Raw genomic sequence first — 27,639 nt, forward strand, 5'->3', positions numbered from 1 at the left:
AAACAGAAACAAAACAAAAAAAACACCACACATAAAAAAATCCTCAAGATTCTGATGCTTTGATCTGGTATTTCTGCTGCTAGAAAAAGGCAGTTTACTCTCCAGGGCAAATACACGAGGAGAGAAATGTGTGCTGATAAAATGTGGAAAAAGCAGGTAGGTTAATCCCACCTTCTCCATGAGGTAGTCTTCGTCAACACTACAGAAATAGTCATTTTAGCTCCCACTCCCCCCGCCCGCCCCCCCCAAGAATACAAAAGAAGATCTAACCCTAAACAATGGCAACACTGTCACATTAAACATTTTCACATTCTGTAAACTGCAAGAAAATGCATCTGCTGCATTCACACAGAAGCATGTGCATCGTGTTGAAGGTCATACATTCAACTCTGTCGTGAAATAAATATATAGAAAATGAGTTAAAACAAAAAGGACAAACAAACAAAAAAGACTTGCTACAAACAGCAGCTCCAATCACTGCCTTTTCTGAGCAGCGCTCTGCCGGCTCCGCCTTGTTCTTTGCCTTGCACTCTCCTGGTGAGCCAGGTATCCACCTCTGACCTCAGGGTCCGGGCCGGGGGCGGGGCCCGCGGGGGTCTGGGGTGGCTTGGCTCATCTGCTTCACTCCTTGCTCCCGCTGGTCTTGCAGGAATGCAGCACGGCTTTGAAGAGCAGGGGTAGCTGCTCCAGGGGCACATTCACCATCTTTCCTGGTGGAGAAAACTCAGAATGAACACACCAGCACCAGCCTGCAGGCTTTGGGAGGTCTTTCCCCAGGGTGAGGATTCTGGAAGTGGGGGGCTTTATGAATGTCCCACTCAGAGCCACTGATGTTGAATGATCAGTGATCATGCTGAATGCTGGAGCTTTCTCCAGGCCTAGAACTCAACCAACACTTCCTCTGGTTATTTAGAGAATGCTCCACACTGGCAGGACAGACCTGGCCTCCTGTGCAGGGCAGTCCAAGCCATGGGTGCAGCTGACTTGGGAAATGTTCAGAGCAACAGAGGACAATCTATGACAAGCAAATCAGAGTCCAGAATCCAAAGGGGAAAGGCATACTTCGCTGCCAAATCTATCTTGAAATAGCCAGGTTTGGGGGAAGAGGAATACAGAGGAAGCATGAGATTGGTTCATTTAAAACCCTAAAAATTCTCCTTAGAGGGGCCAAGGACTGTGTCTAATTCCCTCCTGGCTATTCTCTCCCAGTGCTCTGCACACATGGTAAGCACTTAATAAATACTATTACTGCTCTTACTACTCCCACAAGAATGACGTCCCTTCAAAATCAATAATATTACTGCCATGAAGCCTCAAGAATTCTTTCAGAATCATGTAGATACTAAAGAGAAATGCTCAATTTGGCTTCCTTGCTGGCCTTGAGAATATAAGCCCCTTGAGGGCCGGGCTCTCATCTCAATGCTTTGGACTCTAATGTGCCTCAAGATGTGGAGTGCCTTCTGGATGGCTTGCATGGAATGGGATAAGGCCGGAGCGGAGGTTGGTAACCTTTCTGAACAGAACAGCCAAACCAGATTAAACTCTTGAGCAGCTGGTGTGCACAGAGTCAAGCATATCATGGAAGCACATAGTTCATAGTGAATTGAATGGTTCTACATGCTTTGTCCTTCACATCCATGCAAAGCAGTTTCAGAGGCAACTAAGCCAGATTAACAGTAGCCCAGGATGACTTGGTTTTATAGGACCCCAATATGAGAGGTGATATCACTGTGCCACAGGGCTGCTTCATAGCAACAGCTGTTCATAGCAACAACTGTTGCTACCAGTGGGGGTGGGGAGGGAAGGAGAGAGGAGAGTAAGTGAAAAAGAGTAAGGGCAGAGAGAATACGGAAGGAGAGAGGGAAGGAGGGGAAAGGTAAGGAGGGGAAGGAGGGGAGAGGGCGGGAAGGAGGGGAGAGGGCGGGAAGGAGGGGAGAGGGTGGGAAGGAGGGGAGAGGGAAGAAGAAGAGGGGAGAGGGAAGAAGAGGAGGGGAGAGGGAAAGAGAGGAAGGGAGAGGGAAAGAGAGGAGGGGAGAGGGAAAGAGAGGAGGGGAGAGGGAAAGAAGAAGTGGGGAGAGAGAGGGAGAAAGGGGAGAGGGAAAGAAGAAGGGGGGAGAGAGAGGGAGAAAGGGGAGAAGGAAAGAAGAAGGGGGGAGAGAGAGGGAGAAAGGGGAGAAGGGGAGGGAAGGAGGGGAGGGAAGGAGGAGGGAAGAAGGGGGAGGGAAGGAAGGAGGGGAAGGGAAGGAGGGAGGAGAGAGGGAAGGAGGGAGGAGAGAGGGAAGGAGGGAAGAGAAAGGGAAGGAGGGAGGGGAGAGGAAAGGAGATGGAAGGAGAGAAGGGGAGAGGGAAGGAGATGGAAGGAGAGAAGGAAAGAGGGGAGAATTAACGAAGAGAAGGAATGAGGGGAAGGGAGGAGAGAGTTAAGGAAGGAAAGGGAGGAGTCAAAGCTCTAGGTGGCAGTTTTAAATGCCTTACCCCCACCCTCCTCTGCCCCCCTGTAAAGAAGAGCCAGATAGGCCTTCCAAGCCATAGGTTGCAGATCCCTGTTCCAGAGAATGTTTCCTTCCCTCTTCTCGCCCACACTCAGAGGGGGATGGAGAAGAGTTAGAGGAATGCAGTCTGAAAAGTTACCTGCAATATAGCGAATTTCTGGCAAACACATCATTAGATCAGGGAAACGGTTTGGTTGATGTGGGTATTTGTACTCGGTGAAATCCTGGCATATGTACCAATACCGCTTGTTCAACTGTTCCAGTTGGGAGGCATTAGCTAGGCCCCTAATGTCTAAGGAAAAATGGGAAAGAGAGTTTAAAAATGCTGTAACTGAAATAATGTGTTCTTAACCTCTCTGTTTCTCTCTATAGATACACAACATATAAAAACATCTTATTCATCAGCAAATACAGAAAACAAGGGGATATCTTCCTCTCAGACCTTGAGTAGGGAATAAGCTTGATGCATATATAACAGAAGATCCCTGCAGCATCTGGGAAAGCCTGAGAACCACAGAACCAGAGGAGGGAGTGAAGACTAGGAGATGATATGCCTGCAGAGAGGGCAGCGGTCGACTTCAGACGTAAGGCAGGGAAAGCGTTTGCTGTCCCCTCCCCAGGCTGGCCACCCTAACACGTGATGCTGTGGGTTACGCTTGGCATGCAGCACAGTGAAATGACGTCACATGGAACGTTTTGCATGAGTCTCCCCGATCTGCTGTCAAGGACATAATTGATCATAAAAATAACTGCTGTACTGCATTTCGATCTTTCAATTAGTGGAACTCAAAACTGCTATGCTTCAAAACTTCTGAGCAGAAAATTGTAGCAGAGGTGTGAGGCCATCTTTCCCACTGGCCTGAGCCCACTACCTTACTCACTGTGTGAAGCCAGCCCTGGGCAGACCAGGGGTGGGAAGGGAGAACTGAAGGGCTCTCACACCAAGAGTAAGATCTCCGATATTGAAAGTGGAGACATAGAGATGGTTTATTCTGATTATGAACTTATTTACTGTTTTAGGAAAAACTGCAGGGGGGGAATGGTGGGAAGGGAATACGAATAACATTTTAAAGATGATGTTTAATACCAATCATGCCAGATAGTCAATTTAAAAAATTATCTCCAGATATAGGTATAAAATGCCAGGCCACAATAATATACCACTCAATCCACTTGAACAGTATTGTTTAGGAATAATATTTTAGGGCTGATGTACCACAAATAGGGTGACAGAACAACTGGCAATCTGTCACATCACCCTTATCTAGGAAGGCTTCATCAGTCACTCTGTCCTTACTCAGCTGCTGGTAAACTTGGTACATATTTTAAATGACGCACAAACTGTCCTTGGTGTCTATGTTTAAGTGCATTAAAATGGACTAAACAAAGTTGATCCTCTTCCTTCCTCTATTAGTTATAGAATTGCTGCATTTAAGCTTTTTCAGAAAGAGAACATCTTCCCAGCCCCTCTAGAACATTTAAATGTTTCAGTGTTCATGTGTTCAGTCTGACTGCTGATGTTTATCCACTGAGATGAGGGAGCAAAGTGGTGAGGGAGGGGTCAATGTGGACACAAGAAGAAATTCTCTCAAATACGCACCTTGGTTTAGGAAGTTAATGGCTTTCATACATGCATACTCCTCGTTGCTGACCTTTAACTGGTTAAATTTACGATAAAGGTAGATCAGTCGCTCCATCACCTCCATCCCTTCCTCACTAAATCTGCAGAGAGAGAGTAAATTGGAAATGTCAGGTAGAGGCAACTATGACAGTGACAAACCACTGGAGTCTTCGGAGTTGGTGAATTCTGGACACGCTCTATGGAAATGCAGCATGGACTTGGAAATATTTTCCCACACAAGTCAATTTTATTCCTAAATCCACTGAAATAGGAGTGAGCAGCAGAGCCTGCAATACGTGGCATTTTTCAAAAGGGACAGTCCTATTTTCTTGGAACTACTCACTCTCTCTGCTATCAGAGAGTCATTGGGAAAGTGCATGGGTCCTAAGGCATCCCCAATGGCCATTTCTGCTGAGCAAGGGCTGTGGGTGGGCAGCAACAAACTCTCTCTATACTGTGGACTTCACGACAGAAGACCTTTCCATTTCTATGGGATCTACACAGGGGCATTGATCCCCGAGGCCTGGGGCCCCTCAGAATAAAAGTATGATTTATGCAGGGGCTGGTCTGACCCATGCTAGGGGTCTACTGGTTCAAAACTGAGCCTGGGCCTGTTCAGACCAGGTTCAGGTGCTCCCTGCAGTACCTCCTCAGAGTCCACTGCCCACCACATTTTGGGGTTTGGTGCCTGAGAGACAATGGTTGGTAAGGTGCATTTGTGGTGCTTTGGCAAGAGCGTGGTTGTCCCTGGGCTGCTGGGCCATAGCCAATAACCTGCTTGGGCTAGAGGACTGGACATCACCTATCTCTACACAGTTCTTCCTCAAGGGGTCCCGAAGCTGTATGGGAATGATGTTATTTACTCTTTTATTTACTTCTAAGATCTATGTTAATGATGAACTGATGTTGGTGAGATAAACAGAGACTTTATGGCTTAAAAAAAAAATCTATGTGGCATTCACGGCTGACTCTTCCCAAACCTCATTTTCCACTTACCTCTATCCCACCCGCAAATGTCAGCATCTACTCTGAACTATAACTGCCCATGCCCTCCTCCTTCAAATCTGTCACTGTAGCCTTCCATTGCTAAGCCAGGGGAAAAAAAAACAAACACCAAAAATACAACAACAAAAAAACCCCTCTCAGGGCCACAGGTGGGAGCTCTTTAAATCAGGAGATTACAGCCAAATGGGGGAGTATTCAGCTTAACAAGCGAGGGAGAGAGGGAGAGGAAAAGCAGAAATGCCAGGGGGAGAGCAGCAACCCTCAAACCCAGCAGGAGGATCTGAACTCCTTCCAAGCCCAGAGCTGGGGTAATGAGTTAGACACAGCCCTTGGAATCAACTCATTCATACAAAGAGCTGTTCAGGACAGAAGTCTCGGGAAGAAGCCTTTCTGGCAACTGACGGGTCTTTAATTGTCAGAGTTTGAGGGAAGGTGGATGGTATTCTACTGGTACCAAGAACATAAAACCAGTAGGGAAGGACCATGTTTACGGCAACCCCTGGGCATCAGAAGAAAATAGGAATTTTAGTAAAAATCCTCAGTGCCATAATGCAGCTGGCTGAGATTTGCTAACTCTAATGATGATTTCAGTGCCCCCTTCTGGGCACCTAGTAAAACCTGACCAGGGGAGAAGGTGGGCAGGCCTGTCCTCCCTACTCATTCTAGCATTTGGGAGTCCAGGGGAAACCACTGGGTTACTTTTGATGAACCCCTCCATCTAGAAGGATTGAGAGGCTAATGTGTTCAGTTCTGCTTTCCCTCTCAATCCCTGGATTCATACTCCATTTCCAGCTCCTGAGTGCTCCTGACTTCTGCTTCACCCACAGGGAAGATCACATCAGAAAAGGGTCAACAGAAATAACAGCAGATATCATATTCCCAGATATTTTATTTTGACTTTTTAAATTTTTTTTTTGCCTTTAACCTTTAAGCCATGCCTGGGTTTAAGTTATGAAGACGGGAACGAAAAGTTCTAGATACTTGCCCTCTCACGACTACTTTTCAGGAGTAATATTGCAAGTGAGAAAAAAAAACAAACCCTTCATCAGTTAACTTAAATCCATGTTTCATGCTTCTGAGTTGGCATTCGGGATGCTGCAGGTGTGCAGCTATCAACCTCAGCATAGTAATGAGAACAGATATCTACTCGGGCTCTTGGCTGGAATGTTAACTGAATATAAGACCACTGGGCCTAACATAAAAACCCCTGCGACCCACACCTTCTCTTTCCTCTTGAAAAGCGGGTACCCCAATTTGTAAATTCAAAACACTGGAAGTGGTGGCCTCAGCTTGGCTGACCCTTAGCTGCTCGTAGGAATCTAAGGGAGCTCTGTTCCCCTGCTGCACCAGCTTGATCTTTGTATTTCCACACCATGTATTCCTCCCCCTTTCAAACAAAGTCGCCCTCTGTTCCACTGGGCTCTGATACTTGGGTATCCTCGACTCCTCCACAGACTGCTCGCTTCACAACTTTGACACCGATGTGTTTTCTGGCTACAAATTATCAGGATTAAAAGCAATGAGACTTAGACAAATGCATTCATTCTTCTTTCACATGTATGCTACACAAACACCCTCGACAATGAAAACATTACCATCAGCTTTTCCACAACCACTGGGCCATTCATCCTGCAATTGAAAGTATCTCTGAATAACGATAACACATTAAAGGTGTCGGGGACTCATTGGATTCGTTTTCAACTACCAAAATGCTGCCATCCCCAGGAACAGAAGTCAACTGCACCTTCCAAGACAACGCTAACCTAAGGTCCAACTCAGTCCAATGAGCTACTCCAAGACACCAGCCTCAATTTCCAGGCATTAAAAATAGGAAAAAGCTCTTGGAGAACAAGGAAGGAAAACCTTCTTGTCTATGTCAGCCCAAAGAGAATCTGCATATAAGCCAATCACGTCAAGTGACTGCTGTTCAAGCAACACACAGAGAAAATGTATTCTACCCTTGATTCCTCAACAGAGGGGCAAACACTAGGGCAGGGATCATTAAAAAAAGGCCCAAGCCAATTTTTTAGGATAAGAATCCTTAGGAAGTGCTCATTAGAGCCAGGAGCAGTCACTGACTGGTGCTGCAATCTGTTCTACATCAAACTCACCACAGTTTCTCTCTCTCTGATAGGAGGTTGATTAGAGGAAGTAGTGCCATAAATTTGACTCAATATTAGCCAAGGGAAAAAAGCAAACAGGCAATGCATCATCTAGGAAGGCAATGCTAGAGCAGTCGAAGCCCATTCCCACTCCAAAATGGGAGTGAGACTGACAGAAAGAGCAGGACAAAACTACACGGTATTACTAATTATGTACATATGTAGATAGCCTAACATTTGTGCATTTCAAAATACTCTGCAAATACCCTGAAATAAATCGATGATCTAGGCTCTTCCCATCAGATGCACAAACCTGAAAGCCCCTCCAATCCCTTGCCCTCTCCTTAAAGTTCAAATTTCCACAGGCAACACGAAATTGACATAGCAAAATTGTTGATCTACTGACTATCCACTGTCCTGACATAACCTCCCGTGTTTAAATTAACGATAAAAAAGTCCCGACCCAGACTCACCGATCTACTTCAACAACCCAGCCCCTTCAGAAAATAGGCACCATTCCTCTTACCGTTCAGTTGGATTTTCAACAGAGGTGTAAACACTCAGGCAGAGATCATTTAAAAAACAAGCATCATCTTGGGTACTGAGACATCAATTTTCCAGTCAACATTGTATCCATCCCTTCCTCATCATCATTGCTGGAGAGAAGCCATATCCTGTTCAAATTCTGGGTAGGTTGTGACTGTTTTGGACCAAGGACAGCCCTGCCTGGAGCAGTAAGGAGCCTGGGGACCATTCCCTCCCAAAAGTAACATACTCTTGCTTTCTCCCGACCTCCCTGAATTGCCTGGCTAGTTCTTTCCCAGCGTGTCCACTTTCCTCCGACATTGTAGACTGTAAGCCAAAAACTCGTCTGATTCAGTAGCCTTCTTTGGCATTTAATAGAGTGCTTATTACAAAGTAAGCACTCATTAACCCAGTGCTTAGTACAGTGCCTGACCCATAGTAGGCACTTAAATACCATAAAAATTTTTAAAATGCATTAAATAAAACACATTTTAGGTAGGAGGCAGGCAAGGGAAACAATGCTTCACTTAGTTCGCCTACCCAGAAAACTCAGCACTTCTCCCAGCTTGATATCCCCTGACCTGCGAAGTGACTCAGGAAATTCATCACCCTGTAATTAAGCCAGCACAGCAGCTGACCCCTGCACCAAATCCAAGGCATGCAAAATGCAAACAAGGAGGATTGGCATCCATCTAAGCAAACCCTGCAAAAGTTTGGACAATATTGTGACAGTCTGCCTGTTATCTAAACACTGAGCTGCCTGACTCTTGTACTGTAGAAGAGCAAACTGACGGAAACAATGAATTAGAGCCTCCAGCGTTAGTAAGGTCACTCAGGACATCAGATAGCTCTGTTTCCTGGGCAGAGTGTCAACTGAGTTGCACAACTATGAAATTTATATCACCCAAAAAAACATAAAGGCCATTAATAACAGAATACTGTACGAGCAGGGTCGTGAGCTCCCAGCCTCCTCCCTTCATCGACTTCTCTGAAGAGTTGTTATTGAGTCTTTTCTCCTGTCTACCAGGGCTATTTATATGCTGACCTTTATTCCAGGATTCTCTCTGAGCTTGGGCAATGCCCCTCGGAAGGGCTCTGTTTCTAGGTCTCAGGATGGAGAGAGGCCAGTATAACCATAACGGATCCCCTGCACCATTTGTTCTTCTTTAGCCTGCTCTGGGATGGCCGCCAGGAGCTCCAACCCAGGATGTGGAAAGCTGGATTCACCCAGTGGGGCCTTTCGCAAAGCAAGGCTCCCACTGGCTGCTAACACCATGTACCCCCAGGGCATTCATCTCTTCCTCATCTGCAAGTAAGTTGGATGAGAAAAAATGATGCTAAGGCTGGCTCTTTTCATTCGGTTCTGCAGTACCCCAAACCAAGTGCTAGTTAAGTGTGAAATCACCCAGGGTTACCTCTGTCCAACCCTTGGACCATCTGAACAACATCCTCGGCACTATTTAGATGTGACAGAACTGTGTCTACTGATCCTATTGAGACGAACTCTCCCAAGCACCTAGTACAGTGGTAAGCTCACTGAACGTGCTCAATAAATACTGTCGATTGGTTGTTTCCGCAGTCTCCTGAATGAACTGATGTCTCAGCTCAGCCAGGCCTGGCGCCACCAGGAGAGTGGGACCCCAGAATGCCCGCCTTGCCAGGATGGACTTTGGCTGCCCTGGGCCCAGACAAGAGGGTTATGAAAAGTGGCATGGGTCACTGGGAGAATGCAGTCAACCAAATATGGGCATTTTAGGTTGGAGGCGGTGGGGAGAGGCACAAAGGGCGGAGTCCTCTCACAGGGCCCCACATAAATGCAGTTGGCTTTGCGCAGCAAAAGCCAGGAACTGGGGAAGGCTCTGGACTCTGTCAGCTAGCTCCCCCCTTTACCTGTGCAGTTCCTCATCAGAGGGAGAGTACTTGGAGGTCACATCAGCCAGGTCCCCAAAGATGTGCTTGCTGTAAACTGTTAGCGAAGACAGCAGGATCAGCTCCTGCCACGTGGAGCTTAGCAGGCATGTATAGTCCTTGATTGAGAGCTCACAGAAGAATGGCAGCTTCTTGATCCAGGCGATCTGTCTGAAAAGCAGCTCGTCGGCCAGGCGACACAGCAGCGCGAACAGCTCGGCCTGAGTCACCTTGTACCTAGGGGCAGAAGCGGCAACAAAACCAGAAAGCCTAATCGAGGAGAGGAAGATGACAAACCCAGACATAAAAGGCTGCTGCTGGTGTTGAGATGTGGCTGCAGAGACCCCTTCTTGCCAACAACAAGGGAGGTCACACTGGATGGTCCTTCCCTTTGGAAGAAAGCTTCAAATCCCATCCCACTTGAATCAAGTCCCAATTAAAATTTCTGCTCTCAGACAGGTCCACATAGGTGCATATCTCACCTGCTCCCCTGTAGGGACTGAAGTGCTTTCCTGGGGAGCAGAGGGATGCCCCCCCCGCCACTTCACTAGGAGTCGGGGAGCTCCGGCTGTCCCCCCTCCGGCCCATCTGCTCACTCACCCGTCCTCAATCAGCATTGGCGTGCCGAGGGGCTCCAGGTCCTCAGCAGACACCAACTGATGAATCAGGCTGTGGGACTGGGGATCAAGGCTCCGTGCTTGCGGGGGCAGCAGCGGAGAGTGAGCAGAATAGCTAAAAAGGTGCGGTATGTACTGATAGTGCGGGGGCACTGGGGTCCCGATGTACTGCTCCCTGAATGCCGTGAATCCATTCAGCTCCACGGACCTACGAGAGAAGAGTTCCATGGAAATGACAACAGCTCCTGTGACACATTCTCTTGAACTCTTTAGTGCCTCTGTGGGGCCTAGAGCTCACCCCATCTTACGCACTGACTCAAATACCCTCATACTCTTCTTCAGAGGTAGCTAGGATGCTGGGTCCTTACGGACAGATTCCTTTGCTTTCTCCCCATCTTGGGAAAATCCCATGGGGCCCATAACGGTGGTGACAGGGGCAGATATGCCTCCTACTTCCTAGATGGGAACTGAGGCGCAGAGAAGATGGGCAGAGTAACCAAGATCACCAAGAAAGTCCATATGGAGCTAGGAATGAGATCCGGGCTCCTCCTTTCACATCAGCCCCTTCTTCTCCCAAAACACAATCAATCCATGGTACTCATTGAATGCTCACTATATGCAGAACACTGTATTAAGCACTTGGGAAAGTACAATACAGCAAAATTAGTAGACAAGTTCCCTGCCCATAATCAGCAAAACATCTTTTACTTTCAATCCAGAATCCGTCTCTCCTATTGCTGACAAGAAAGAGTTCCCGTATCCTGTGTTGTAGGACCACCGAAAACAGAAATGCCACTTACTATTTAATGTGTGTGAGAAGCCCCCACATCTCTAACTATCCAATCACCCCCTACTGATTGCGGTTAATTCACCCAGGCTCCCTTCATGGCAATACAAAAGCAGGAATTTACACTTTTATTTAAGCAGAGTTGTCACAATGAGGGGTTCTGTCTTAACGACTCTCAGACCCCTTCAGCGTCCTGGAGGTCCATGGGCTGGGACTATTGTCGAGGATTTACCCTACAGTGCTCTGCAGAGAGTAAGTGCTCAATAAATTCTATTAACCGATGGGCCCACTCAACTGGGTGGACAAAAATGGTGCCTTTTTCCCTGGACTGCTCCCTTAGGGAGCACAAATTAGTTCCAACTTCAGCGGTAGAAGGGCAATTAGACATACACTCTGTAAGGGCCACACCTTGAAGAGAGGGTGGACACGGGGGATGGCTGGTTGCTCTCAGAAACCCCATTTCCTGGAGAACTGTGGTCACTGTCGCCGTTGTTGCTCCAGTGATTTGCCTCCTCCTCAAATTCTTGTCCAGACATAATTCTTTCGATCTCTTCTTCGGATATCTTTTGGGGACATAAGAATTTCACATGCATTATGAAGCTACATGAATGTCCAGAATCCTTCCCCACCTCCCGCCTTAGCTTTCTAAAATAAACTCCTTTTAATGAGTTGCTTAGCTTACGTGGTAGGATGCAGTCATTAAGATCCGGAAAACTACTTCCCAAAGACCTCCATGTTTCAGAGAGATATCCATAAGCTTCTAAAATGCACAGCTCCACTTTTAGTTCACAACTCTCTTTTTGCTACTTTTTAAAAAATGGTATTTGTTAAGCATTTTCTATGAGCCAGGCACTGTATTAAGCCCTGAGGTAGGTAAAAGATAATCAGGTTGGACAGTCTTAATCCCCATTTTACAGATGAGGCAACTGAGGCAAGTGGCAGAGCTGGGATTAGATTCATTTAGATCCCAGATTCTCTTATTCCCAGGCCCCTGCTCTTTCCACTAGGCCACGTTGCTTCTCCACTTGGATGAGCCTCAGGAAATGGTTACATTTTCAGAAAAGGGGTTTGCCCTGCTCCCATCTCCCTCCCATCACTGCCTTTAGAGAAACTGAATGCTGCAGCATCATAGGAACTCTGACTCTCCTGCAGGACTTATCTAGAAGACTTCTGGATTGGAGAGAGGCAACACTATGTCAGATCATTAGATCATCGACTGATAACACAGGGAAGCTCTCTTCCCCCTTGCCCCCCAAATCAAGCAGTTACCAATATCTCCAATTCCATTTTACACAGAACCTGGCCTGGGGAATCTGGGTTGGGGGGAGAATTTTTGCCCAAACATATGGGGAGAAAACTCTCCAGCACCTGACTCCCAAATATTGAAAAAAAAAAATGGGGCAAAATGTCAGCTAAACAAGGTGGGGCACTCGCAAGCAGAATATATGTAATCAGAAGTCACGTAATGGAACACACCTGACATCCAAAGTATGTCAGCTTCTATAGAAGGGCTGTTCGTCTCAATACTAGGGTAGTGCTCAGTAAACATTACCTACCAGCCTTGACAAAGGGACACTTAGCCAGTTTCTTCTGCTCCTGATGACAGTCTTTCTTTGGTGCATTTTGTCCCTCCATGCCCCATAAATGGTCACTGCAATCCACTGAATCCCTTTATTTAACCAGAGGCCGCTGGCTAAGAAAGGCACAGGAAGAGCTCAAGTGAAGGGAATGAATGGTTCTGGCCAGACCAAATGTCTCCTGAACCGAATCTTCCTAAGCCCACTGATAGAAGTCTTTAGAGGTCTACCTGAGCAATCAATGTCCCCGGGAAAATGGGAAGTGTTGATCTGCCTTGTACTATATCAGCTGGAACTGGAGGCTGCTAAATGAATTAATTTACTTTCCATTTTTAATAGGTTGGTGTTCAAATTGTCACATGTATATCAGAAACAAATCATTTTTCTGTGGGACCCCTTGAAGCCAACAGGACAAATTACCTAGCATTTAACAAGGCATGTTCAGACAAACAGACTCATCAATCAGGAAGACATTTACTAGGCTCCTGACTTGGAACAACCTCTGACAAGATTTACTGGATATACTGGAAGCTTTGCAAGGATTGAAGTGCATGTGTCAATTCAGAGGGTCTGAATGGCCTGCTGATCAGGTGGCTCAGAGATCTGTCCATTTGTTCTTGAAGGCAGCTGACCTCAGCCTGATCTGAACCTGGCATAGTTCTGCACTTTGATATCCTCCTTTCCTGGGGGAGGTGAGAGGATCCAGAATTCTTATTTATTTATTTATTTTTGAATCTCCTTCTATTCCATTAAGATCAGGCAAAGATAGACTTTCCCTGTTGCTAATGCACATACTGACCAAGCCTGCTGTAAGTTAGGTGACCCAGGCCCAGCTCCAGAAGATAAAAAAAAGCTTCCACAAGAGAGTGAACAATGGCAAGCTACTCATTGCTAGATCCCTAAAATAACGGCCCTGTCTGCCCTGCCTTTTCTCCTTGCTTCTTTAACTGGAAACCTGTAAAAGCATTTAGAGGAGAAGGAGCAGTGGGCCAAACAGCAACGAGGCATAAATGAATAATACACTGTCTACAACACAGGGGTTATTTTCTCAATGAAGCCTGCATCAAGGAAAACTTTCACACACATGCCTTGATGGGTGCCATGCGGATGAGCGCAACTGTTTCTTCTGACATCACATAGTGCTCTGTCCAGATAGATGGGAGTTATCAAAAGAATGCTCTCTAATTCCTTAACGGTACACCATCCAACACCATAATGGAAACCCAGGTTCTGGAAGAACTCAGTCAAGCCTGTTTGAAAGCTTATTGTATGTGCTCCATGGTCTAATTGGGCAGTACTGACTTGGGGGAAGCAGATCCTTGAAGCCCAGGGCCTGCAACTTTTTGGGAGCCTGTCTGGGGCTTGGAACAATAGGTTGCCCTGGAAGACACTCAAGATTGGGTTATCTCAAGATCATGATGATGGCTATTCTGTGACAGAAACACAATGGGGCTCTTCTACTAAACCACTTCAAACCACTCCGAACTGGATTCACTCTTCTTTGCCAAAAGCAATAAAACCTGAGGAGTTGTGTGGAGTTATTAGAGCTGGAGGACTCTGGATGGAGAAGGGAGAAACGGGGAAAATGGGTGGGGGGTAGTGTGAGTGGGGGAGGAGAGGAAAGGGAAGAAGGGAAAGAAAGAGGACAAAATGGGGGAGGAGAAAGGGGGAAGAGAGAGAAAGGGTAAAGGTAGGAAAGAGAAGGCAAAGGGGAAAAGGGAGGAAGAGAGGAGAAGGGAGGCAAGAGGATAAAAAGAAGGAGGGAGAAAGAGGGCAAATGGGGAAGGAAGGGTAGTGAACAGATAATTTTTGTTCTTTATTGATACAACTAGTCTCCTTTCTATGGAGAATTTCTGCTCTTAACTGTTTAAAGAGTTTCTGTTCTAGGCACTGGCAGATGACATAACTTATGATCACACTAGAGCCCTTCCCTCTCTGAAGGCCACCGAAACTGTGAGCAGAGGAACCACTTAGCCTCCAGTCTTCTAGTCATTCTGCTCAATTCCCTTCCAAATTGTTAAAGGTTCCTGCTCTCCCTACTGAGAAGCAGCATTGCACAGTAGAGCATGGGCCTGGGAATCAGGTCATGGGTTCTAATCCCAGGTCTGCCATTTGTCTGCTGTGTGACCTTAGGTAAGTCACTTAACTTCTGTGCCTCAGTTTCCTCATCTGTAAAATGGAGATTAAGACCGTGAGCCCTATGTGGGACAAGGACTGTGTCCAACCCTCTTATCTTATCCAGCGCTTAGAACAGTGTCTGGCACCTAGTAAGCACTTAACAAATACCATAATAATTATTATTGTTAATAAGAGAAATGCCTCTTATGGGCACTACAAGATAAATCAGAGTGAGAAACAGGTCTCTCCACCTATTAAAGGCCAACCCTCTTTCAGAGATCCCAGTTAGCTGCTCCCAGGATCCTAGAAATACCTTGGAATTCAAGTTTCCACTCAGAAGTCAGTGGCAGGAAATGAGAACTCTGCTGTGCCAAGGGTCACCCCACTCAGGGTAACAGGCTTACCTGGACAGGTCCAATACTTTTATTCCTACCCCCTGGCATGCCATCTTCCCTGATTGCTGGAAGGAAGCACAGATGGAAAAGCAGGTTAGACAGATAACAGAACAAATTTGGCAGTAAATTCAACTTTCATTGCTCACCGGTGTCAAACTCCACTATGTAAAGGAAAAGAGGAACTTTGAGAGAATGGAACATTTGGAGGTGGTAAAATGAGGCCCATTTAGGAAGAGTTTGCTATATAAGACCCAATCAGTCAACAACACATCAACCCAGTCCTTTACTCGGGAAGCAATGCCCACATGCATAATGAAGTATCTGATGGCCAGAGAAATCCAGTGCTGGGATGTCATGTCCATTGGTATTCAAATTCGTACTTGTCTTCAGCCTGATTTCTTTTAGTTCTGGGGCCTGGTCTGACCTGTAAGTGGGCAAAAGTTATCTGGAAGGACTCCAGTTGTCCCCTCATTTCCTCTTACTGAAGTGAAAGATTCACTTGCCTGAAGTTAAAAATCATACTGATGCCAAGAGAAAAAGATTCTTGTCATTCAGCAGATAGCATTTTAAAGGGCAGCACTTCAAAGGAAGCCTAAAACTTATTTTTAATAACTACGACTTGGTGCCTCCAGAAGTCTATTCTGCATTAAGACTATACCCCAAACTGTCCACAGATTTGGGCTGACAAATCTTTTAGCAGAAGCTATGGCTCAAGCTGTGTGATAACAAATGGGAGGAGAGAAATTGCTGCAGGGTTTCAGCATTTGGACACCTGTATTTCTCCCCATCACCATGGCATGTGGAAAGGGAAGGAACTTGGGTTGGCTGGGCAGAAAGTAGCATGTCTGTTGGGCAAACCTAGGGTGCTGGACCACCTGCTACCGATCCATTCCTGACCACATACCAGATGCCACTGAACAGGAAAGAAAAGGAGACATCTGTCAGATACAAGAACATACTGACATGCATAAAAGCTAAGAAGCCTTTATGAATCAATGCAATTATTTAAAACACACACACAACTTTGGGAGTAGCCCTGAAAAATGTTTGTAGCCTAAGTGCTTTGGGCTGCGATCCCATCCTTTAGCTTGGAGCTGAGCAGCAGGCCTTCTGTGAGAGAGGTCTTTGAGGAAGAACCAGGTGCAGTGAAGAGGTGACTGGGGGATTTGCTCTTACTGGATAATGAACTCCTGGCTTCAGTGTGGGAAGGAGGAGGGGGCAAGGCTTTGGGGAGGAGGCTAGGCATAGAAATTGGCACAAGTGCTTCAGATAAGGCTTCCTCCTAGCCTAGACCTGAATGATCCAACCCAGCTGGAAAGTCAGAGGGCAAGTTGAAAAACATTCAAGCAGGGACCCCCATGAGTGCACACTCTCACTCTCACAAGGATCTTTGCTAAGCTATAACACCCCCGACTGCAACTACACACTACCCGATCCACTCTTGAGTCAAGTGAAAAAATTTCCTTCTCACCAGATGGTGAACAACATAGAGCCGCTCTTTCACCCGGAGGCTCCCAGATGGCTCTTCCTAACAGATATATTGTGAGGTGTGCTCCTCTGGGCTGGACTTCTGGGGCAAAAACCTATGGTTATCCTTGGCCCTTTCCTCCTTGAATAGTCATCCCTTCAATCAGAAAGCTAGGAAACAAATGCCACCTAACAGGCTCTGTGGCTTATGAATCCTATGCTGTTTGCATGGTACCAAATAGCAGGTTCCAGGAGAGCGTGTCCAATTACACTTTGTAACAAGGAACACTAGACAGGGCATCTTAAGTTGTGTCACACAAACCTCAACCAACTGTGCCCTAGTCCTCTCTGAGGGCATTCTGTACACTGGCCAGACCCATTTTTTTCTATTTATTTATTTTTTTACTTTGTCCCACTGCCTGCCTCTTCCCTGCCAGTACTGCCCAATAATTTGAGGCTTTCCTTAAGGTGAGCCGGAGAAAACATGAAGGAAACACACCACCTTCCTTCAGAGTATGTTAGAAGGAATGTAGGCTAGCAGATATTCCCTAAACATCTCTGAAATCTCTCCTCTCTTCAGCAAGGTAATATATGAGAGGAGGAGCTGGATGAGTTCTTTGAAGCCAATGGTAAGAAGTTTCTGTTTGATGCAGAGGTGATTGGGCGACCACTGGAGGTTCTTGAGAAGTGGGGACTGAACAGATTTTTGGGTTGGTTTTTTTTTGGTTTTTTTGATGAGAAAAAATTGATCTGGGCAGCAGAGTGAAGTAAGGACTTAAGTGGGGAAAGGCAGGGAGGCCAGCGAGGAGGCTGATGCAGTAGTCAAGGCAGGATAAGTGCTTGGATCAACGTGGTAGCAGTCTGGATGAAGAGGAAAGACTCAAATCCTGAAGCACATTTTCATGCTTGTGTCAGTTCACAGTTAGATAATAATGATTTGTTATTGCTTGGCTGGGCAGACAGAGCTCTGAATACATTTCAGCGGGCACAGAAAGCAGTCTGTGATCTTTGGCTGAGCTCAATATGTTTTACTTATTTAAAAACTGCTGCATCTGTTCTTGGCTTGAGATGGCTAACTCTGAACTTTCAAGTCATCCAAAGGCTGTGGGACAGTGAGTCTCAAAGATTCCTGTACCTCTAGTTTTCTAAAGAAATGTGAAAGGGTTCACAGCTGCTGTATTGAATATGAACATCCAGACAAAAAAGTGAATGGCGCTTACAATGGGACTGTTCCCATAGAAACAGTGTGACCTAACGGAAAGAGCATAGGCCTGGGAGTCAGAGGACCTGGTTCTATTCCCGGCTCTGCCACATGTCTATTTTGTGACCTTGGGCAAGTCACTTGTCTTCCCTGTAGTCCAATTTCCTCATCTCTAAAATGGGGATTAAATCCTACTCCCTCCTACTTAGAACGTGAGCCTTTTGTGGGACAGAGAAGCAGCATGGCCTGGTGGATAGAGCACAGGCCTGAAAATCAGAAGGTCATGGGTCCTAATTCTGGCTCCCTCACTTGTTTGCTGTGTATTCATTCATTCAATCATATTTATTGAGTGCTGTGCGCAGAGCACTGTACTAAGTGCTTGGGAAGTACAATTTGGCAACAAATAAGAGACAACCCCTCCCCAACGGGCTCGGCAGTCTTAGGCAAGTCACTTCACTTCTTTGTGCCTCAGTTACCTCATCTTCAATATGGGGATTAAGACTGTGAGCTTGACACGGGACAGGGACTGTGCCTATGTTCTCCCACAGCACATAGTACAGTGCCTGGAACATAGTAAGCACTTAAATACCACAATTATGACTACTACATACAATTATTATTATTTGCACAAATAACGTTCTAACTAGCCCCTGTTTCCCTGAAAAGACCCTCCCCCCATGCCCTACACACAGAAAAGCACACAGGTAAGCATTTTTCCTTAATAAATGTCAGGGTTTGTTCTTCCTCAGTAAACGGAAGCCCTAACTCAGTAGTTTCCAAACACAGTATTGGAGAGGTTGGCAAAGGAAGCCTCTTTTCACCCCCTGTGGCTGCCTGAAATAATCTATAGCAGCAAATAATCTATATTTGAGTCTTTCCTCTTCATCCAGACTGCTACCACCTTGATCCAAGCACTTATTCTGCCTTGACTACTGCATCAGCCTCCTCGCTGGCCTCCCTGCCTCTCCCAACTCAGGTCTTTACTTCACTCTGCTGCCCAGATCATTTTTTCTCATCAAAAAAACCAAAAAAAAAAAAAAACCAAACCCCAAAAATCTATTCAGACCCCACTTCTCAAGAACCTCCAGTGGTCACCTGAAATAATCTATAGGAGCAGGGGACGGAGCCCCGCCAAGCAGACTACCCTCAACTGTAGTGACCACAGCGACTATTTAATGGGGTCACTGTGCAGAGCCACTCCTTTGGGTCCTCCCTCACCCCTAGAAATTGTGACTTCCAGATGGGCTAGTAAGGTATGGGTTCAGGGCCCTAGCACCCTAGAGATCCTCTGCAGGGTAACCTGGGATGGGTGCTGCATGTAGGGGGTCATCAGAGGAAAAAAAAAACACCCTGGAAATCACTGCCTTCACTGTCTTGGTGGAAGGAGCATGGGCTTGGCGTGGGTTCTAATCCTGCTCCGCCACTTGTCTGCTGCGTGGACTTGGGCAAGTCCCTTAACCTCTCTGTGCCTCAGTTACCTCATCTACAGAATGGCGATTAAGACTGTGAGCCCTACGTGGGGCAACCTGATTACCTTGTGTCCACCCCAGCGCTTAGAACAGTGCTTGGCACATAGTAAGCACTTCACAAACACCACACTTATTAAATCAAAAGTTTGCTCTGAAAGAGCTGGTGAGCATTTGTTTCGACGTCAACTGTGTACTCCCCGAAAGCTGCCAGCAGGTGTCAGTGTCTCCCCCAAAACTAGGGGGTGTAAAAGCTTTTTAGCCACTAAAGCTTTGCCGGCAGGAATCAAGGTAAACCCAACAAGCTGACACGGAACCTGAGCTGCACAAGTGAAGGCAAATAGTCCTGCCCTCCCAGCCTCCGGGTATCTGAGAGCCCGGCAGGAGGGGAGAAAATCATCTCGCTCAACAGGACCTGTAGACAAAAACAGCAAGGTGGTGAGCCCCACAGGGCCATCAATCTAATGAGTGAGGAAAAAAAAAATCACAGAGTATCAGCTCAACAGGCTAGAAATAGATCTGTGAAAAGTATCCAGGCAGCCAACGCAGGAAATGGAAGAGAAGACGCCCCCCCAAAATGAAAGCGGGGCTGGTGAGGAACGAGTGCAGCTGTTTTATAAGGAGATCAGTGTGTTCCAGGATCTTAATGTTATGGTTAGTGGCAGTGGATCGAGACTTCTGGTGAAGTTGAGACTTTGAAAAAGTCTAATTTTGAGGGCATTAACAAAGCATCCCTTTCCTCAGCCAAATTTTAAGACTTGCAGCCTGATGCACCTTTGATGTCTGCCTCCCTCCCTTGACTGTAAACTCGTGGGCAGAGAATGTGACTGCTTACTGTTGTACTGTACTCTCCCAAGTGCTTAGAACAGTGCTCTGCACATAGTAAGTGCTCAATAAATACAACTGAACGAATGTAAAAAATCAGTCAGTCAGTGGCAGTTATTGAGTGTTTACTGTGGGCAGAGCACTGTACCACAGGCTTGCAAGAGTAAAAGTACAGTTGGTAAACACAATCTTTGCCTTCGAGGATCTTACATTCTAGTGCAGTTTACAATGCCACAATACATTTTCTTTTTTATCACTCTTTTTGAATGCCAGAGACAGAGGCAAGATGGAAATGGATTCACCCTGGGTCTATGGCCGGCTTCGGATGAGTTAAGCCTGTGGTCAGTTACTTCCGTGAACTGGGTCCCCATGTCCAACTTCTCTCCAACAACACAAGGCTGCAGTCCTCAAATCCCTTAAACTGTCTGTGCTATAACGAATTGGTGGCCTCAGGTGGCATCCCCGGGGTATCCGAGGGGAGCCGTGGAACCTGGGTGACCAGCTCTAGTAATAATAATGTTGGTATTTGTTAAGCGCTTACTTTGTGCAGAGCACTGTTCTAAGCGCTGGGGTATATAAGGTAATCAGGTTGTCCCACATGAGGCTCGCAATCTTCATCCCCATTTTTCAGATGAGGTAACTGAGGCACAGAGAAGTTAAGTGACTTGCTCACAGCCACACAGCTGACAAGTGGCAGAGCCGGGATTCGAACCCATGACCTCTGACTCCCAATCCTGGGCTCTTCCCATTAAGCCATGCTGCTTCTCACGTAGGCTGCTTCTCTTAGTAGGCCAAGGACTGTGTCTCATTCTCATCTGTGTACTTTTTTCCCTAGTGCTTACAGTGCTCTGCACATAGTAGGTGTTTAATAAATACTGCAACCACAACTACTTGTAGAATGTGTCTCACAAATGCTAGTAACTTCTAGCTCTTGAGATTTGGTGTCCCTACAAGTGCCTGACAGGCAGCGAAAAGTCCTGGCACCATTACAATAATGATGATAATTATAATGATAATAATATTTGTTAAGCATTTACTGTGTGCCAAGCACTGTACTAGCACTAGGGGACACACTAGATAATCAGGTCCCACATGGGGCTCACAGTCTAAGGAAGGGAGAAGAGGTATTGAATCCCCATTTTGCAGATGAGGGAACTGAGGCATACCAAAGTTAACTTGACTGACCTGACCAAGGTCACACAGGGGATACTTGGCAGAGCAGGGATTGAAACCCTGGTTCTCTGACTCCCAGGCCTGTGCTCTTTCCACTAGGCCACCCGGCTTCTCAAATAGGAAGGAATGGAGACCGATTCTCTCATTTCACCCTGATTTCCTCCATCATCGTCATCTCTCACAAGATCAAAATCCCCAAGACACTCAACAAAAGAAAATACTATAGGGAAGATTATACTAATGCCATACGGTAAATGCAGGGTATTTTTGGAGACAAAACGGTGTTCTTGAAAGCTCTATGCAGCTCTGCAAGTTGGGAGCCAGGTGTGGCATTTTGTTTTCAGATCTGCCACCAGTTCGAGTCACTGAAATATGCAGCCACAACTTCCACAGTGGAAGCTGAACAGTTACTTGCATGACATTTTCAATAGTAAAAATAACCAATGAGGTTTAAAAGATCATGCATGGTGTTCAGTGTTTCCACTTTGTGGGAGGACCTCTTCCAGTTTTTCCACAGCACAAAAATTGTATCGTAATGAGAGAAATTTAGGATCCACAGATATAGTCTTTGTAAGCAGAACCAACAATAGATTCATAAACAGTTTTCCCCAGGGCCTTCCCGGCTAGACTTAGTCCCTGAGTTCCAAGTCTCTGGGACCAGAGAGGCCCATATATGGACAACCTCCAGGCCACCTCCAACTTCCCATTTCAGACAAAGTGGCTATGGCAGTCTCTAGGTACTGCTAGACCAGAGGAAACCTTGGACTCACTTCTTTTTTGTGCATGCAATTACCTATGGGCCTCTGGTACTAAAAGTCCAAGCAGTCTACAGGTAACTGCTCTCCACTCCATCCAGCGTAACTATCAAAACAAGCTTGGGCCAGACACTGGGATTCCCACCCATGCAAGGACCTAGTTTTCGTAGGAAGATATACAGTTCTCTAAGATTAACTACAGACTTTTCTCAACACACATAACTTTCCACCTGCATGTAACTCCCTCCCCAGTCCAATCAACCAAATCTCATTCCACTCAACCTTCATAGCCCTCCTAAAAACTCACCTCCTCCAGGAGGCATTCACCAACTAATTCCCTCCGCCTCCCATCAACTAGACCCCCTCCAATCTGGCTTCCATCCCCTCCACTCTACCGAGACTGTTCTCTCTAAGGTCACCCATGACCTCCTTCTTGCCAAATCCAATGGCTCCTACTCCATTCTGATCCTCCTTGACCTCTCTGCTGCCTTTGACACTGTCGACCATCCCCTCCTCCTCCATACCTTATCTCACCTTGGCTTCACGGACTCTGTCCTCTCCTGGTTCTCCTCTTACCTCTCTGGCCGATCATTCTCGGTCTCCTACGCTGGAGCCTCCTCCCCCTCCCATCCTTTAACTGTCGGAGTTCCTCAAGGGTCAGTTCTTGGCCCTCTTCTGTTCTCCATTTACACTCACTCCCTCGGTGAACTCATCCGCTCTCACGGCTTTGACTACCATCTCTACGCAGATGACACGCAGATCTACATCTCCGCCCCTGTCCTCTCCCCCTCCCTTCAGGCTCGCATCTCCTCCTGCCTCCGGGACGTCTCCACCTGGATGTCGGCCCGCCACCTAAAACTCAACATGAGCAAGACTGAGCTCATCTTCCCTCCCAAGCCCGGTCCGCTCCCAGACTTCTCCATCACCGTGGATGGCACGACCATCCTTCCCATCCCGCAGGCCCACAATCTCGGTGTCATCCTTGACTCGTCCCTCTCGTTCACCCCACACATCCTATCCGTTACCAAGACCTGCCGGTTTCACCTCTACAATATCGCCAAGATCCGCCCTTTCCTCTCCACCCAAACGGCTACCTTACTATTACGGGCTCTCGTTATATCCCGGCTAGACTACTGTGTCAGCCTTCTCTCTGACCTCCCTTCCTCCTCTCTCGCCCCGCTCCGGTCTATTCTTCACTCCGCTGCCCGGCTCATCTTCCTGCAGAAACGATCTGGGCATGTCACTCCCCTTCTTAAACAACTCCAGTGGTTGCCTATCGACCTCCGCTCCAAACAAAAACTCCTCACTCTAGGCTTCAAGGCTCTCCATCACCTTGCCCCTTCCTACCTCTCCTCCCTTCTCTCTTTCTACCGCCCACCCCGCACGCTCCGCTCCTCTGCCGCCCACCTCCTCACCGTCCCTCGGTCTCGCCTATCCCGCCGTCGACCCCTGGGTCACGTCCTCCCGCGGTCCTGGAACGCCCTCCCTCCTCACCTCCGCCAAACTGATTCTCTTTCCCTCTTCAAAACCTTACTTAAAAATCACCTCCTCCAAGAGGCCTTCCCAGACTGAGCTCCTCTTCCCCCTCTACTCCCTCTGCCATCCCCCCTTTACCTCTCCGCAGCTAAAGCCTCATTTTCCCCTTTTCCCTCTGCTCCTCCACCTCTCCCTTCCCATCCCCACAGCACTGTACTCGTCCGCTCAACTGTATATATTTTCGTTACCCTATTTATCTTGTTAATGAATTGTACATCGCCTTGATTCTATTTAGTTGCCATTGTTTTTACGAGATGTTCTTCCCCTTGACGCTGTTTAGTGCCATTGTTCTTGTCTGTCCGTCTCCCCCGATTAGACTGTAAGCCCGTCAAACGGCAGGGACTGTCTCTATCTGTTGCCGACCTGTTCATCCCAAGCGCTTAGTACAGTGCTCTGCACATAGTAAGCGCTCAATAAATACTATTGAATGAATGAATGAATGAATCAAGTCATCCCTTCGTTCACCCTTAGCACCCGTTTATCAATTTATTTATATTCATCTTCTATTTTTGTTGTTACCCCTTCCCATTTTATGCATAATACATATTTATTCTACCCTTATACTCTGTTGGTCCCCCTATCTGAAATTTATTTTATTGTCCCCAACTAGATTGTAAGCTCCTTGTAGGCAGGGATACAGTCTACCAACTGTACTGTACTCTCCCAGGCACTTAGTACAGTCTCTAAACACAGCAAGCATTCAATAAATATCATCGACTGACTGAACAGCTCCCAATTAGATTATAAGATCTCTGAGGGAGGAGCTGCCTTCTATTTTATTGTGTATTTTCAAGCACCTAGTATAGTGTGTTACATAGTAGATGCTCAAATACTGATTATGATGTTTTATCACATGTAAGCACTTCAATTACGTAATAGTTTCTTTCAGTAATAATGATGATAATTTAAAGCACCAGTCCAACTCCCTTGAATTGATCTAACACCTTTCTTCTGAAAGGCTGACAAGCCAACTGTATTTATTATCTCTTTACCCCAAAGCACCTTTTCTTTCTAGGGCTGTCACCAGACAAATCAAAGCAATGGGACCTGAACATTCCTGCATTACATCACTCGGTTATACTCAATTTCCTGCTGCTGCTATAAACCCCTGCTTTCAATTCAGAAAGCCCCCGAGGCCCCAGTCCTTAAACAGTTTAATGGGCTAGAATCATTATTCTTTTCAGAGATATCACATTGGTAATTTTGATCCTTGAAAGACAGAGAAAATGAACTTTGGTTTTATATTTCAGATCTAGGGGGGGAGGGGAGGGACAAGAGTCCAATGTCTGTTAAATCCACCATTTGAGAGGTTAGTTAAGCATTGCAGACTTTTCCCCAAAGGAGTCGCATTCTGTTTAAATGCTCATATTGCGAAGAACTCCAGAAGGTCTGGCCAGCACCAGGAGGGCTTCATCACTCAACTCAGTGGGCAACTCCATGAGCACATGATTTTGCATATTTCTGACATGTCTCCTTCATTTCCTCACCTGTCTCCTCCAAAACAAAGCGCCTTTACATTTCCACAGACATGGACCACAAGAATCAATCAAATGTATTTATTGAGCACTTATACTGTGCATAGCATTGTACTAAGCACCTGGGAGAGTACAACGTACTGGTACTGTAGTTGGCAGACTACATTCCCGGCCCAAGAACGTCCCTACTTTGGACATGTAAAGGCAACACTGAACATCCAGATTCCATCAGCAAATGTCCACGACCCAAGGAGTTTTCTCATTTTGGACTGAATGATCACTTCCTCAAAAAAACAAGACAAAACCCAGTTCCCTTATCTCCTGTAAGGAAGCAGCCAGCAGGCCTGAGGAACTCTGAACCACACATCTAACTACTTCACCGTCTGGGCTTGACAGGAAATCCCCACCTTTCAGGCAGCATTAATGCAATGCCAGGAGGAGTTTTGCTCTCTATAAACTGATATGACAGTCGAACCAATGCACTTCCTCCTTTACAAAAAAAAAAAAGCCAGTCAAGAGGAGTTAGTCTTTCCATTTCCCAAGGATTTGAACAGAATTCACTTCAATAAAGTGGAATGCTAGAAGGACAGTGGTCCTCTGTCAAACAATACAAAGCCCCTGGATAGCACTGCTCTCCCAGGTTGCAAGAAAGAGACTTCCTTTTGATTTACAGTCCATTAGGAAACAAAAGCCAACCTGTGAAGATTTTTTTTTTTTTACCATGTCATCCCCAAGTGTAAAAAGAAAGGGGAGCCTTCTGAGGCTGGCCAAGAGGGCAAGTCATTCATGATGTCTGTGAAATCTTTTACAGTCCCCAATATTTGCCACTGCCCTGCATTCTCAAGGACATATCAAGTTGTTTTTCAAAGGAGAATCACAGCAAATGGTAGAGGGAGTCCGTGGCCCCTTTCCTAACCTTTGCTTACCACTTGGTTTGACATTTATATTCCTTTTTGAAAGTGAAAACTTTTCAGAATGAAAACTCTATTTTTCACTGGAAGTTTTCCTCCAGAAATCCCTTCCAGTGAAAGTGATCTTCATGGCTAGTGACATATTCCTGACCCCGTTCTTCTCTCTTCAGGATTCAGTTGCCCATGCCCATAGGCAATGGAACTGCCTCTTTAGGCTCTTGAAAAACTTTCAGCAGGGCAAATGATCTTAAGTAAAGGGCACTTGGCTCCTAAACAGTCAGAAAAGGGCTCCGCAAGTTCCCCCAGATTTCCTGCTCTCCAGAGAATGTGACTTTTTGGACTGGGTTTGGTTCTAATCCATTTCTTTAAAGTGAGATTTAACGAGCTCGGTCATTGTTTTACTTAACCTTGACCAGAGGAGAGACATTAGTCCAGGTTTGAACAAAGCTACTTGGATGCCTATAAAGTTTTCGAGGTACCTGAAGGTTTATCAGCACTTTCAAAATGAACAAAGTAGTCCAAGGACAGCCATAAGAGGGAGCGTATTATTTCTGGGCAATTGAAGGAGTGGCGGTACCTATAAACCGCTATTTGTTAGCATACTCATGGACATTAAAAACTGTGGATCATCCTGAACACATTTTCATTTACTCAGGGCTACCTATGGCCGATGTTTGCAAAGGGTTTTATCAACCTTAAAATGCCATTTTTGGTTTGTTCTAGTATTGCTCTCCATCTGCAGCAAGTGGGGCAGGAACAAAAAATCCTCATTGGTTGACCAAGGTAAAGGAAGGAGAAAGCTGTTAAACACAGGAGTTGAGGAGGAGACAAGAGATAAAAGGACAGGAGAAGGTGAAGGCTTAGAAAGGGGGAAAGAATGCCCCAGGAAAATCTTGTCTAAAATTTCAACTGTGCTTATTCTGAGGGATAAAAAAGGATTTTCTGTTCTTTCTTTTCATCACCATGCCTAAGAGGACAAACAAACAGATCCATGTTTCACTTTATTTTGCTTCAATGGTAAATAGGTGCTGGGGGCAAGACAGTATTTTAATTCTAAGGCAGCTATGCTAGCCAAACTAGCACTTTATTGCTTCATATACACACACCCCATCCATCACTTTCCTTCCTCGTTATTGCAAACTCTGTTAATGATATAGAGACTCAGCACCCCATGGAAGCCAAAAGATCGGGTTCTTAGTTATAACTGAGGGACCCCTTCCTCCTATTTCTCTAGAGCAAACTGAATAAACAGTACTTTCATTCCTTGAGGATTTCCACAATAGTCTGGTCTCACGGACAGTTAAAACAGATCTGCCATGCTAAACTAGAAGATTAAGATCTGAAATGTTTAAGGAATAACCCACATACATTTATTACATTTAAAAATGTAATGCCTGAAAGAATTTTTCTTCTGCATTCCTCAAATCATGTGAAAAATTTCAGTTCTAGAAGTAATTTGGAGCTGGGGCAGAAGAAGTAAATTAAGTAAAAGTCAGCCAGAGGCTCAGAATAAAGGTAGCTTTTAGACCAAGGGTGTGGCAGGCTGCCATTAGAGTAGCAAGCAAGGTCGCTCATGGGGTAAACAGTTCAGGACCTTTGCCCATTTAAGACTTTGGCTTGGGCTGCCTGCACTTACTCCTCTAGCACCAGGATCTTCAGTTAACTTTAATTGCTTTTAACCTG

At 46.1% G+C, this 27,639-nt stretch overlaps 1 protein-coding gene across 4 annotated transcripts in view; it reads right to left on the reverse strand.

Moving 5' to 3' along the window:
• Positions 1–343: 343 nt before the first annotated feature.
• NR6A1 (nuclear receptor subfamily 6 group A member 1) overlaps positions 344–27,639 on the reverse strand; it is a 201,397-nt gene continuing 174,101 nt past the window's right edge. For 3 of the 4 annotated variants that reach the window (XM_029062615.2, XM_029062613.2, XM_029062614.2), the window contains 7 exons: positions 15,157–15,212; positions 11,466–11,620; positions 10,254–10,478; positions 9,636–9,890; positions 4,093–4,214; positions 2,632–2,784; positions 622–710 (listed from right to left, as the gene is read on the reverse strand). In XM_029062615.2, the coding sequence (XP_028918448.1) occupies positions 622–710; positions 2,632–2,784; positions 4,093–4,214; positions 9,636–9,890; positions 10,254–10,478; positions 11,466–11,620; positions 15,157–15,212 (1,055 nt within the window). Of the gene's footprint in view, positions 711–2,631; positions 2,785–4,092; positions 4,215–9,635; positions 9,891–10,253; positions 10,479–11,465; positions 11,621–15,156; positions 15,213–27,639 lie in introns of all 4 variants that reach the window. The other variant, XM_029062611.2, reaches the window with a different exon arrangement.

Source organism: Ornithorhynchus anatinus, chromosome 4 (assembly GCF_004115215.2).
Source record: "Ornithorhynchus anatinus isolate Pmale09 chromosome 4, mOrnAna1.pri.v4, whole genome shotgun sequence".
Taxonomy (NCBI): Eukaryota; Metazoa; Chordata; class Mammalia; order Monotremata; family Ornithorhynchidae; genus Ornithorhynchus; species Ornithorhynchus anatinus.